Source organism: Athene cunicularia (assembly GCF_003259725.1).
Source record: "Athene cunicularia isolate RWA chromosome Z unlocalized genomic scaffold, athCun1 chrZ_part3, whole genome shotgun sequence".
Classification (NCBI taxonomy): domain Eukaryota; kingdom Metazoa; phylum Chordata; class Aves; order Strigiformes; family Strigidae; genus Athene; species Athene cunicularia.
In genome coordinates this window covers 750,182-764,112 of record NW_020799144.1, presented here as the reverse complement: position 1 = coordinate 764,112, position 13,931 = coordinate 750,182, and the positions used below count along the sequence as shown (strand labels likewise).

Sequence of the window (13,931 nt, the reverse complement as noted above, 5' to 3'; positions counted from 1 at the left end):
GGGGAGGGGCGGCCGCCGGCGGCGCCAGGGGGAGGGGAGGGCCGGGGAGAGACGGGGAGCGGCGGCGCCGTGGAGGAGCCGGGCGGCGGCGAGAACAGCGGTAGCCGGGAGTCCGTGGTGGAGGGCTCTGAGACGGAGAGCGATGTGGAGGAAGAGGAGTTCCGCTGGAGGAGGTGGTAAGCGGCGTTGCTCGGAGCTGCGCGTACTTGTGCGAGCGCGGCGGCAGGTCTGGCGCGGGGAAAAGCGAGGGGCTTGTGGTGGCGGGGTGAGGGTGCCGCTCCCAGGCGCCCTGAGAAGAGGGAGGCTGCCGGGCTGCCCAGCTCTGGGTTTGATCTCAGGCTACACTAGTCACACACAGGAACTGTCCCTTTCTGCATCTGACATCCTGGAGTGCAAGCCAGCTCTTCTTGGTACTTCACAAATGTGAATTTTTAGGGGGTTTTCAAGTATTTCCGCCCCCTCCCCCTGCCCCGTTCAGACCAGTTTTGTATGCCCTTAGACTCAGTAGTTCTCAGCTCTGCAAATGTCCCCATTCATTTTACATACACCTTGTGGGTTTCAGAGTTTGTGCCTCCGGACCCACCTGTATAATGTTTTAGTCAGCAGAAATGAAACGTACCAGAAGCCAACTCAGAGAAAAATGAAAACACTATTAAATACGATTGCTGCTGATGTTACTTCTCCGCATCTTTAACGTGATACAATTTTCATGACGGTATCTCTTGTGTCTGTAAGATATGACAAAGAATTGAAACTACCAAGCAGCAGCACTTCTTTGTATTGCCGTTGTGGCCCAGTGTTGCTTGGCAATATGTAAACCGGTGATACGTTTCCTTACTTAAGGTTTTCTAAGCAGAATATCAGGTATATCCTCACAGTTTGGGGGTCATTTACTGTTGGTGTTGGGGTTAGCGGTGTGCTCACCCAGTGTACAGTTAGCAGTCTCCTGCTAAATGGGTGCTCTTGTCTGCCCTCAACTGCCCTTTGAGTTTATAGGACTGAAAAGCAGATCATGCAACTGTTTAATAGACTTTTTTATTATTTTGGAAAGGTTGCCTTTTCTTAGTAACGTGGCTTTAACTACTGACATAAGAATTACTGAAGGTAGGACATATTCTTTTTTTATTCTGCATTGTTTGTTTTTTTTCTGCGAACTGTTCCTGTGGATGTTGCCTGAGTCCATGTTAATTAAACTTTAGTGGTTCATGAAGTTCATTCGTATGAACTGTGCTCTCTTATAATGTCCATAGTTTTTATTTCATATTTTAGAAGAATGCTCAGCGCATTTTTAGTATCTGGAAAATAGGTTTGCTCTTAATTTCTTCATTCTTTGTGTGTTCTATAACTGAGAATTCTTGGCTTGTGAAGTGTTTAATCTATATATAAAGATACCCTTTTTATTTAAATATGTGTATTGTGTTTGAGCAGAATAAAATAAATGGAATATAAACACATAATAGTCATATAAATGGCATCTATACACATAATAGTCATATGTAACTATAGTTACATATTGTATTTAAAAAAAAACCCCTTTAATTTGTTAAAATATCCATTCTCTTTAACATACAAAATTTGGGTGGGGATATTTTAACTGCATTATTTTAATTGTATTATTAAATTACTTTAAATGTAAATGCACGCACACTCATTTAAAGCCTTAACATCCTCCCTAGCAACTCCTTTAGAGCAGGTTGCATGAGCAGGCGTGTTGCAGTTACATAATAGTTTTACTGGTACCTCGTTGACATTTTTATATAATCCATTTGACTTGCCTCCTGTGCGTTTTATTCCACCAGTGCAGAGCCTGCCTATTATTTCAGTGACACAGGGTATTCTAAATGTTACTCCAGAATTTTTGTCTTTTTGCCCATTCAAAGACCTGAATAGACATTTTTTATCAGTCTGCCCTGACTTAATACAAATTTTATTCACAGATCAGTGAAATCTGCAAAAACTTTTCCCATGGCTGTGATTTCCTGATGCTGAACACTTTTTCATAGTTGCTCAGTAGTTTTCTCTGAGGAAAGAAGCATCATCCCATTTTGAACTTACCTGTGGTTATCCACTGGTATGAAAACCTGGCAATATTAAACATACATGGTTCATTTCACTGATTGTTCAGTTTGTGGACTGGGGATTTTTCTGAGGTTGAGTGGGGTTTTTTGTTTATTTCTTAAATGTAATAGGTTATGATATTTTTAGCATTCTGCTTGTGGCATTTTATATTTGGTAAATTGGAATTAGTATTTCATTATTTAGGTATTTGTGCATACTTGTATAGAAGTAATTTGGTCATGAGGTACATAACATAAAGATTAATTTAGTGGGTAACATTTTACTTTTGAAACCTAAAGTTTCAACCTTAAGGGTTTCTCTTTTTTTTTTTTTTTTCCAGAGGAAACTTTTCTTTTGCGTGGTCTTGAAAGAAAGTATTGCATATAAGAGTGCAGATATTTTAGTCAATTTCACCAAAATTGCAGTTGTTAGTTTAAAAAATAAAAGAGTTAATCTCCAGTATGAACTCAACAAGGGTTCCAGAACATTAGGTAAAATAAATTTTCCCCCTAGCTGGCTTTACTAATTTCTGACCTCTCATATATTGTAGTTTCAAAATCTAGTTAGATGGACTGCTTAAACTTCTTAAGTCCATTGTGTATCAGAAGCTTTGATACATTTACCTCAGTTATTGAGTTAGAAATTTACAGTTATGGAAAGTTATGTAGAAATTAAGGTAATCAAAACTTCCTTTAATTACTGTATTTTTTACTTCTGTTCATATTTTTTTCCTAGGAGCTTGCTCTCCAGAAATCTCTTTTATACAGAAATTTTATGACCACACATACAGTGAGAAGGAAGAGCGGATAAATCCAGTAGGTATAGAAATGATAGGGTTTCTGCTACACATATCTATTAATTATTAATAAACTCACTGAGCCTCCCATTCTTTATGTGCAAAAAGCCTGGTGGCTTGCATCTGAAATGAATTTTATGGCAAGACGGTTCACGTGTGTAAGCACATTCTCTCCAGGGATGTCTCAAAGTCTCTTCTCTGGTCTTTCGTGAGGGTATAACCTTTCAAATGAGGAACAAGCCTATGACGGAGATGAAGAAGTTGTGGAGCACAGACTATGTGTTCCCTTCAGGAGCTGAAAGATAATAATCTGGGTTAACCATACCAGAATACACCCTCAATTGCTTATTATGAGATTAGCTGTGATCCAAAGGCTGGACAATTGTTTCTTTAAAAAAGAAAGAGATAATAATCTGAATAAAATATCTGCTTGCCTGGTGATGGGGTAATTATTCTACTTTATGGAGTAGCTAGCCCGTAAACTTCTGTTTAGTTGAGCAACTGGGTTTCCACCTGCGTATGACATGCTCATGAAATGATTGGAAACAGTTTTCTACTCTTTAACTGAGATTATTTTAAACCTGTGACTATTACACTGTCTAACGCTGTGGAGTTACTAGTCTAAAGACTACTGTCTATGTATATTATTCCAGTGTAAGAGAGGTTTTTAAGAGAACTAAACTGCTTCCTAGATGACAAAAACTATATTGAAAAAAAGACACTCCTACTGAAGTGAATGTTTTTACAGAGCATTATAGAATTGCACATAAATTTGTTTCAACTGACAGTGTGGGTAATAGCGAATGAAATAGAAAAGATGCTGTTACTTCAAAGCCTTTTTTCCATGTTTATTTTGCTGCTTGCATGTCCCAGGGTTGTGTTGACTGAAGTTTATCATGGTTTTTTAAGGATAGAGGGAACGAGGGAAGTGCCCATTTACTCTCTCCCTTTCTCCTCTGAGAGCTGATCTGCGGCCTAACTAAGTCTTTGGCTTCATGGCTCTCACCAGAGTAGCCAGTCTGCAATCACGTCGGGGTATTCTTCCAAGTATAAGGACAAACCTGTCCCAAAAAGAGGAAGTCATGAAAGCACAGAAGCCTAATACTTTTCACCAGATTGTTTGGGTAACTCTCACTATTCTTTTTTCCTTTTTTTTTTTTTTTTTTGTGTGTGAAACCTGTATAGCATGCCACTGTCAGCTTGGTCATGCACAGCATGGGGACAGGGTAAAATTTAAAATCTTTTTTGAATGCTCTCAGGAACTGTTTTGCCCTGTCATCCTTGATACCTGCATGTATAGATTGCACCTGTGTGTCTCCAGCCAGTCTGAGCACCAACATGAAATGTGCTTACGTAGAAGCATTCCTCTACCGTGTTCTCAGAAATGATCTTATGTGAATACAGCATCTTCATGTGTTGTGATATGAGAGTTGTACAGCCAGGAGTGGCTATGAATTTTTTCAGGTAATGTTCCAGTTGTTCAAAAGAGCCTTGGCTTTCTTTGTACTTCAGGTGGGTGGGGGGAGGCTTGGAATATGCTGTCCTATCTTTGATTCTACCATGCAAGAGATTGTAAGTAAGACTTCTCTTCCACCAGAGATGCAGTAGATACACAGATTTTGTGGGATTCAGTTTTTTTCAAACTGACAAGTCATTTCCATTAACAGCCCATTCCATGTGCTGTTCAGGCAGGCCTCATTTGTGCTTTCACCTTTTTCAGGCTCTTTTCCCTTGCCCAGTTTAGAGAAGTGCACATAAAATTGTTAGCTTTTAAGCATTAAGCTTTGTTTTGAACACATCCGGAGTGCCCTCAGGTAGTTTGCTGTATAAATAAGTGCTCAAAAGAGAAAAAACATTAGAATTTTGCAGGAATTTCCTTACCGAAAGCAAGAGAGCAAGACAAAAGGCTGTTCCCTGTACTTGGAGTCAGTGGCCACACATACTATTTCTGTAACTTCTATGATTTAAGAAGACCTCTCAACCAATCAGCAATATTTTGCTTAGAACGTAATTTTTTATCAGACAAAACAGGTCCTCCTTTTTCTGAGATATAATAGTAGCTCATTGAGCTTTAATCATCTCACCTGAGGAATGTTAGCCAGTCAAAGAGGTTTAGTAGCTATTCTGCTATCCTCCTGACCTCACTTGATTCTGGATAATGTTCTGTGTAAATACCCAGGATGATTTGTACAAAGAATGTATTAGAAGAGTCAGTAACTTTCTGCTAACTATCTCATCACCATATTTTGAAACTATATCAATAATTGTTGCACAAACTGTTTCTAAAGAATCTATTCTGTTCCAGGGAGCCTTTTAGCAGTACTTCCTACTAGGCAATCTCCACCTGTTTCTCTTCAGGTCATTGCTAAAATGGTTGTTCTTACTGTGTTGCTAATACCTTGTACAAGCCAAGTAAGTCATCCCTTGGTGTCCACACCAAGATGTTCTTCCCAGAGTTTTTCTAGTGCTGTGAATGTTCTCCACTGTATGTCAATGATTTGTTGAAAATTTCACCAGTATACTGATAGTCCACTAGTAATCCCCAGTTTTCAGCTCATCTGGAAGAGAACAGTTCTGCAGTTTACTTGCCTATCGTAATTATTCCTAGGTTGCCTTAGGCTTTACACAAAGGTTCTTTTTTCCATACTAGATATCTTTCCCTTACATACAGTCAAAGGCACAAAAAAATGATCTAAGCTCCTTTTACTAAAGAGTTTGAATTTAGCTCCTGCTCTGACATTGGCTTTCTCCTTACCCACTTGTCCTTTCCTCTGTCTGGAAGTGGCAGCCCTGCCACTTTGAGCTTGTTGATGTGCAGGTCTTGCCAGCTGAGTTCCTTAATTCTGCCTTTTCTGGGGATATTGAAGGTTGTGTGTTAAACTCCACAGTCTCTGGAGCAGCACTCTGTCTTATTTAATGAAGGTAGGGAAGTTGAAATACAAATACCTGATGTTTTGGTTTTTTGATGTATAAAACCCCTGCAGTTTAAAGCAATCATATCTTACTTGTGTATTTTCCTTCTAGGTGAGCGTTGTCTTTCATAGTCTTGGTTTATTTTTCAACATTTTTCTCAAATAGCACCAAATAAGAAAAAGATTTAAGTGGAATGTCTTTTGTATCTTAATAGTAATGTATGTAAAGATGAGATCTAAAAATTCTGTTTCCCAACTCAATTACGAATGGAAGAATGTAAGCATGTAATAAAGCTGAGAAAATAAATAATGAAGTACATTCTTCACTAATTTGTCTTTTTTTTTTTTTTCATTCAGACACCTCAAGAGGCATATGTATCTGACCAGTCTCAGTCTCTGATGCAGTGAGTATAGTACATCACACAGTAATTCCAGTCAGGCGTACTGTGATTAAACAATTCTGTTATACCTCCATTTGTATACTATTTTATTCTCAGTGTTCTGTTGTGAAGCAGTTTTATTCTTTGCTTAGTGAAAGATCTGTATGTCAGAGGTAATTCTGTATCTGTTACGGGTCAAACTGTACCTGTATTTGTTTTTATTGATGATCCTACCTTTAATGGTATAAAAGCATAAGCCACAGGACTGACAGTAAACTACTCTGGGAAAACCATTAGACAAATAAACAAAAATTTGTAATAAATAATATTGGATCTTTTATTCTCAGAAGCTATGGAAAGATTTCAGTAGAAGATGGGTTTATAATCAAAATACAGAAAGAAGTAATAAAAAATAGGAAGGGACATTTTTTCCCTCAGAGAATGAGTGTACAAACAGCTAGGTCCAGTAGGAAATCTGGAATTCTTAGTTACTGCATGTCTTTGTAAAGCGAAGTATGCCTCTAAAATAATTGCTAAAAAAATGTTTCCACAAATAATTGTAAGTACAAAACTGCATAAATAAAGTATCACAGATATTTTCTTAAATTGAGCAGATTACAATTCTTTCTGAATAAGAATTTTTTATTGTATTACTTAATTTTAGGGGTTGGATAAAGTGTCTGTCACATACTGAAGATATTTCTAAGCCTGGTTTTTCACTAAATGCTGCAGTAGAGGGACAGCAAAATAATTCTGTAGGTACGTTGTATTTTGTACAAAACTGATCATTGCTCTAGCACTGGCAAAATCATTTGAGAAGCTGGAGATTAGTGTCCATGTAGGTTTATTTAGCATCTGACTGGCCTTTATAACAGTTGTTTAGTATTCATAATTGTTTTGGACTTCAAGCTATGTTTTTGTAAGTGTTCTGCTAAGATTGTTTGAAGAAATAACTGTTTTCCCAAGCCACTGGTGTATTTCCTGCTTAAAATTATTTCATTGCTGTGAAACTTTTTGATGAGTTACAGGCTGCATGTTACTCAAGTGTCCTATGGATATGTGAGGTAAGCATGGATGTAGCAGTCTTTGAGGGTTCCTTCATGCTTCCTGATAACATATCCAAGAATCAAAAGTACCTATAAGAATCAAGAAACAGAAATCCTGCTGGTCATTCTCCAGATATGTCTGTCAGCTGCTGCTACTTCAGTTGTACTTCCATTCCTCTTTGCTCCCAGCAGTGTAGGACTACCCCATCTGTTTTGCTGTCTCCCTGTTTGAGCTAATTTTTGCTAACACAGTAGAAAACCATTCACCTTATTTCTGATTAAGAAATTCCCAGGGAGTCACATGATTGTCAAAACACGGTGGTGGGAGCAGAGGAGTGGGGCCAGCCCTTTCCAGAGGCAGTAAATTATTGTATTGTTTTAGCTGTATTGTCTAATTGTGTTGTAATTGCAGAGGACAGGGTTAGGTCTCACCCTGTGGAGTGGGTGGTGATTCCACTGCTGAGAGTCTTTGGAAACATAGGCCTCTAAATCACAGTGAAGAAATGTGACAAAATAGCTCTGGAATATAATTTGGTGACTAACAGAGCCTAACTGGAAACCTTCTTGTCAGTTCCACTTAGGGAGCATGACTGTGGTAAATCCTAAGGTTTGAAACTTCGGCTTTATTCAGGAAATGAGGCCATTTTATTAGAGATGATGAGAACTTTCAGAAATGGAAAATACAACTGACACGTTTATGTTTCTAAATTTAGATACCGAATTGAATGGATTTCAGAAAGATTTGGAAGAAAAGGTTAGTGTATTTTTACAACTGTGACTGTATATAAAATATAATTTAATTTGAGAATATTTTACTGAAAAATACCTGTTTCTTTCATTTTGAAAAGCAGGCACATAACTGTTGAAACTGACACTGAGCACATCAGGTGAAAACAACTTGAGAGCTAATCTTTACTTCCTGCTTTTTGGGTAGGAACTGCAGTCATTAAGCTTACAGGGCACAAGGGTGGAAGCATAGCAGTAACAGTGAAGTAAGAAAGATGTCACCATGACACAGAATCTGTAAGAGCTGTTACTTAAGCTAAAGTAGTGAAGACTTTTAATAGCTTAAAATATGGTTTCCACCACTGACAGTTACAGGAGAGGCATTAGGAAGGTCTTTGAGGAGGAACAGAGCATCTGTAACTGTCCTTCTGCTTGGGAGTGATGATTTACTTGTGGCCAAAAATAGGTAGTACCAGTGTCTGATACATCTCTTTGGTAATCCTAAAGCCGCTCATGAGTGACTGATTTCACTGCTGATGAGGTAAAAGTGAGGGAATAGCTTTGGAGCTACCTTGTTCCGCATCTGTCAGCTCCTTTCTCAGCCATACTGAATTGGAGATGATTCCACTCCAGTGTGAGCCTATCTGCTTGGGTGTTGCAAGGTACTACCTGTTTTCTTTGACATGTGTTTCTACAACTTCCTTTAGGCCAACACTAGCACTTGTTTGACCCCCATCATGAAGCAGGTTTTGGGGAACAACTGTCAGATGCTATTAAGTTTTTTTTAGTTGGCTTAGTTTTCAGCCAGGTTATCTTTCCAGTCCAGCTCCCCAGAAGATCGGGTGAGTGCCAGTGCAGCGCAAAAGAGGATGTGGAAGTGCGCAGCTAAAGGCAAGAGGAAGGACAGGGACTGTACCGACACTTATTTAGATAAGCTTCATGTAATCAGGAGGTTACGAGTGTAGCTCACAAATACACTATTTTAGTAATTACCTGCTTGCAAGCATTGCTTTTGCACATAAAAGAAAGAAAAACTTTGAGCGAGGAAGGAATTCCCTGATAGCTTCCAGAAAACACAGTAGAAAAAATTCAAAAATATATCCGTGTGAACCATCCAACCCAGAAATATCTTGAGCAAGAGTTGGAGGTTCTGCAACCACCAACACAAACATCTGTTGGTCAGATGTTCCCTTGTTTGGATCCTCTCCACTTGTCGTCTCCCCTTTCCCCTTCCCAACTCCCTCCATTCTTGCTTTTTAGTCAGTGAAGTCCAAGCAGTAGTGAAGGACTTGAACAGACTTCTCTCCAGTTGGCAGAGGAAGTGCTGACAGCATTTCATGAAGGGCTTCATGGCTTTTGCCTCTGTATCATCTCTTTATATGTTATTGTCAGCAGCCATGATGTTACGTGTGCTCTGCTACCTCTGCATTGTTACCTCTTTCTGTTGCCAGAAGCACAACGCACAGTTCATGCTTTTTGATTTCTAGTCTCGGTTCATCCCTGACCCATTCATTGCTTTCAGGTCTATGCATGCTCGACAAAGAAACTGTTGCTTCAAGTTTGCTCTGTTGCTGTTTCTGCAGCAAAAAGTAACTGCAGTTACCAACTCCTATTGTAACGTCGTGAACAGTTTTGAGGATTTCTGCAGCACTAGTGACATCAATTGAATGGTTCCTAGAGAAACAAGAGGATCTTGCTTGCTGCCATCTGCAGCTTCTTGGGAAACCTCACATTAATTTACAGCAGGATACCAGTTAGAGCAGGGACTCTTAACCTTTCATTCACCATGGATTTCCTTTAAATACCTTTTGTGGCTGTGCACCACCAAGACTTAATTCAAGATTGAAAGCACTAGACTGCATCAAATATTTATTTCAATTTTCTCATGAAGGGCCTTTAAATTTGTAGAGAAGGGGAAATAAGTTAATCTGTTAATGCACACACTCATAATATTTTTAATTGCAATAATTCCATATGAATTTAAAATAAAAGCATCGATACTCTTCTTGCTCAAATGGCCCATTTTATGGTATTTTAACATTCTAATTCCAAATTTGATGCCAATTTTTACATTAAAATTTGATGAAAAGTTTTTGCAGGTCTTCTCACCTCCACCCTTGTTTGTCTGTGTTCAGTCACCATATATTTTTGTTTACGGGTCCCAGGCCACCACTTGGAGGAACAGACTTTAGCCCCATTGTGGCCCTAAAGAGGGCCCTTGGATTAAGAAAATGTCTTTAAGAGAAAAACAGCCTAGTTAAAGTGGGACCTACCAACCATATAGCTCTGAATATACTAGTGTGTCAGGGCAGGTATAGGAGGGACTTGAGTAGGAAAGAAGCATTGAGGGGAGGAGCCTGTGGGAAAAGGAGGTGCAGTGCTTGTGGCCAAACCCAGTGGTTCTGGGCTGGACATTCCCCACCCCTGCTTTAAGCCTTTGTGGTTATGACATCGTGGCCACCCAGCGGTCTGCAGACCACTAGGTTGAGAACCACTGACATTCCAGTGTGGAGCAGTTTATATCAGTATGCACTGTAATCATCTGCCAAAATAACCTGCTTAATGCAGAAGCCATAGCGTTATGACTGTTCCGTCTAGTCTCATAGATTGTACCCATGAATAAAGTTAGAATTCCATATAGATGAGTTTTACTTCCGTTTTTTCAGGAAGCCTGATTAAGGTTATTGTTAGAGAAAAAAAAACACTACTTGCCAAAATTCATCAAAGACAAATTTGAGACCAGTATGGCAAATTGTTCATGTAGCAAATATGGTTGATTACATGGTCAAGCATCCCTTAAGATACAGCTACCAACATACAACTATAATGCCAAGTTTATTAAGTGAAACATTCTTATTGTACAGCATTAGTTGAATAAAACAAAATCAAAAGGCCTTGAAACAAAGATTACCTATGATTAATAGCCTCTGCAGAATAGGCAGGTTGAGTGCATTGAGAATATCCCCAGAGAAGATATTTTAGGAGCCTGGGGTAAGAAGGTTGGGATTAGTCGCTCCAGTGAATTATACTTTTTGCATATTGGGTGATGTTGACACTGGCACAATCTGAGTGCTGCAGGAAGACCTTTTATGAGAGGAACAATGGTTATCACAGGCTTCTGTGTACTGATTTGAAGAAAAGGCAGGACAGACACCTTGACAACCAGCAGTGAGTCACTGGGCATGTCAGTTTTGTGTGTTTATCCTTGAAAATACAAGAGGAGTTAATTAATTAGCATAATATCTGCATAAAAGTCCTGACACCATAAAATGAGTGTTGCTGAGTTTTGATTTTGATGGTGTAGCAACTCTGATTTTTGTTTGGTTAGTCTGTTAATTGTGAGGCCAGTACTGTTAATATCTTCATTAATGGCCTGGAAAATGGAACAGAATGCAACTTCAGCAAGTTCAGGAATGGTACTGGGTGGAGGATGTACTAGATAGTTGTGTTGCCATTCAGAGGAACCTGAACAGGTTGGAGAACTGGACAGAGAGGAATCTCAGGTTCAACAGGGGAAAATTCAGAGTGCTCCATCTGGGGAGGAATAACCTCAGGCACCAATACATGCTGGCGCCAACTGACTGGAAAGTAGCTCTGCAGAGAAGAACCTGGTGCACAGTAAGCTGGCCATGAGCCAGCAATATGTCCTTGTGGCGAAGAAGACAAACAGTATCCTGGGCTGCATTAGGAAAAATGTTGCCAGCAAGTAGAGGGAGGTGATCCTCTACTCAGAACTGTTAAGGCCGCATCTAGAGGAAGTCCAGTACAGGGCCACAGACATGATTAAAGGACTGGTGCATCTGGTTCTGTAAGGCCTTTGACACAGTCCTCCACAATGTCCTTCTCTCTAAATTGAAGAGAGATGGATCTGATGGGTGGATGAGGACACCAAGCTGACAGATGAAGACACCAGATGACAGCAAGCTGAGTGGTGCAGTTGACAAGCCTGAAGAATGGGATGCCATCCTGAGGGGCCTGGACAAGCTTGAGAATTGGGCCTCTGTGAACCTTACAAGGTTCAGCAAGGCCAAGTGCAAGGTCCTGCACCTGGGTTGGGGCAACCCCTGGTATCACCTTTGCTTCATTTCCCTGTCTACCTGCTTCCTCTGATGCAAGGTCCTGAATCAGCTGAGGCTAGAGTTGACTGTGGCCATGCTCAGCTATTACCAATGTGTACTTACTGGGTAAGATGGGGATACAGGACATTTTAGGCTGATGCAGGATTTTTTTGCCTGGATTGAGGAGCACCATAATTTGGATTTCTACTGGGAATAATTGAGACATGATATAGTGGGATTTAAATTGGGGCTTTCAAAATAGTGTACTCATGCTCAGCGGAAGAGATTCACAGATGCCATCAGATGACTGGCATTCAAACCCTAAGAAGAATTACCAACTTCATGCTAAACAGACACCTTTTTCTCTTTGGCATTCTTCCATAGGAACCCCTTTTTAAAATGAGTTGTGTGAAGTATAGCTCTTCTGGTGGATGATGGACCTAAACCTGTATTTACCAAAGTGTTGATATTTTACTGCTGACTGAGGGGGAATCCTGCTCCTCCTTTGAGTGAAACCTATGTGTATTCAGACTGTATTTAGATACCAGAGACTGGGGTCCACAGGAGAGAGAACTCCCGGTTTTGGTTCAGTTCCCATCTGACTCAGTCTTGCTACTTCAGAAGCTCTGTTCCTTTTCAACAGACGATTGAAGGTACAGGGACCTTAGGCACTGGGGCTTCATGTGTCTTTATGGGTAAGTGGTACCTGAGAATGGGTTTTAGTGAGGGAAGGTTTTGACTTTTAGTGTATGTTCTGCAGATTTTAATTATTTGTAGAGCAAGTCCCACAGGATTTTGCTTTAAAATGAGTACTAAAGAAGTTTATGTAGCTATAGTTGGATGGGGGTTTTGTGAACACCAGTCACATTTAAGTGTTGGATTTCAATTGGCATTTGGGTTTTTAGGATCTTTTCATTAATCAGTCATTTATGCCTGCCTGATTCTTTTCCATTAATAGAAATAGAAAGAGCAAGTTTCACATGCTCTTCAATAAATGCACCAAGCCTTTCTCTTGGTAAATTTGTAATATACATACACACTGTTTATACCACAGTTATTCAAGTACAGAAAGTTGTGCCAGTGTTATTTTTTTTTCCAGTTGCTTAAAGTCTGCACAAATTAGAAAAGTGGTCTATAAAGAAACTGTAATTTAGTATAGCAAAGTAAGAAGTAGTTGGTACTTAAAAAGGCACAATAAGCTGCAGAGGTACAAGGTAGGAAACAGCAGGCTGGGAAATAATTTTTCAACAAAGAATCAGGGATATACAATAGCTTACAAAATGAATGTGAGTCAGTGCTGACAGATTTCTGCCCTTTTTGTTTTATTTTGTGTGAGCTTTATTGGATAAAAGGATTTTTGCACTACCCTGTATTGCCACTTGCTGGCAGCAAGAGTCTAAAAATGTATTAAAAGAGATTTTATTAAGATCCAGTATTGCTAAGCAACAGCACTGTTATATACAAATGTTACATAGAAAAATTATGGTTTAGGTCTGCTGAGACGTCTGACTTTCTTGTGCAGAAGCATTTGAAACAGGGATAGGAAAAAAAATGAAAAAGCTATTAATTGGTATAAAAATGGGTGCATCTATTGAAAGTGGCTCAAAGTAGTTAGAAAACCAACAGAAATATTCCTTATCCAAGAACAGTTACAGTTTTGTGTTATGGTTTTGTGGTTCTATATTCAATGTGAAAACTCAAATGTGCAGCCTTCAAACACACTCCTAAGGTTTTGAACTGAAGCTTGTAAGGCACAAATGTTCCATGCCTCTGTGGGATCCACATAAACACATAATCAAAACTCAATATATTACGTTTTACTAACTATGCTTTTTATATTATTGTGAATATGTTCACTTTCACTATTTCTGGGTGAGAGAAATTTTTAATGCCTTTCTTCTAAATCCCTTTAACACCCTCAGGTCATTGGCAATGGCATAATGGCTTTGACTTTG

At 39.4% G+C, this 13,931-nt stretch overlaps 1 protein-coding gene across 1 annotated transcript in view; it reads left to right on the top strand.

Annotated features, from left to right (window-relative positions):
- The window catches only part of ANKRD31 (ankyrin repeat domain 31), a 68,045-nt gene that overhangs the window by 2,766 nt on the left and 51,348 nt on the right, over positions 1 to 13,931 (top strand). Inside the window, exons 2-7 of the mRNA XM_026866480.1 lie at positions 7 to 176; positions 1,052 to 1,104; positions 2,794 to 2,873; positions 6,124 to 6,170; positions 6,811 to 6,905; positions 7,906 to 7,946. Coding sequence (XP_026722281.1) covers positions 7 to 176; positions 1,052 to 1,104; positions 2,794 to 2,873; positions 6,124 to 6,170; positions 6,811 to 6,905; positions 7,906 to 7,946 — 486 coding nt within the window. The remainder of the gene's footprint in view (positions 1 to 6; positions 177 to 1,051; positions 1,105 to 2,793; positions 2,874 to 6,123; positions 6,171 to 6,810; positions 6,906 to 7,905; positions 7,947 to 13,931) is intronic.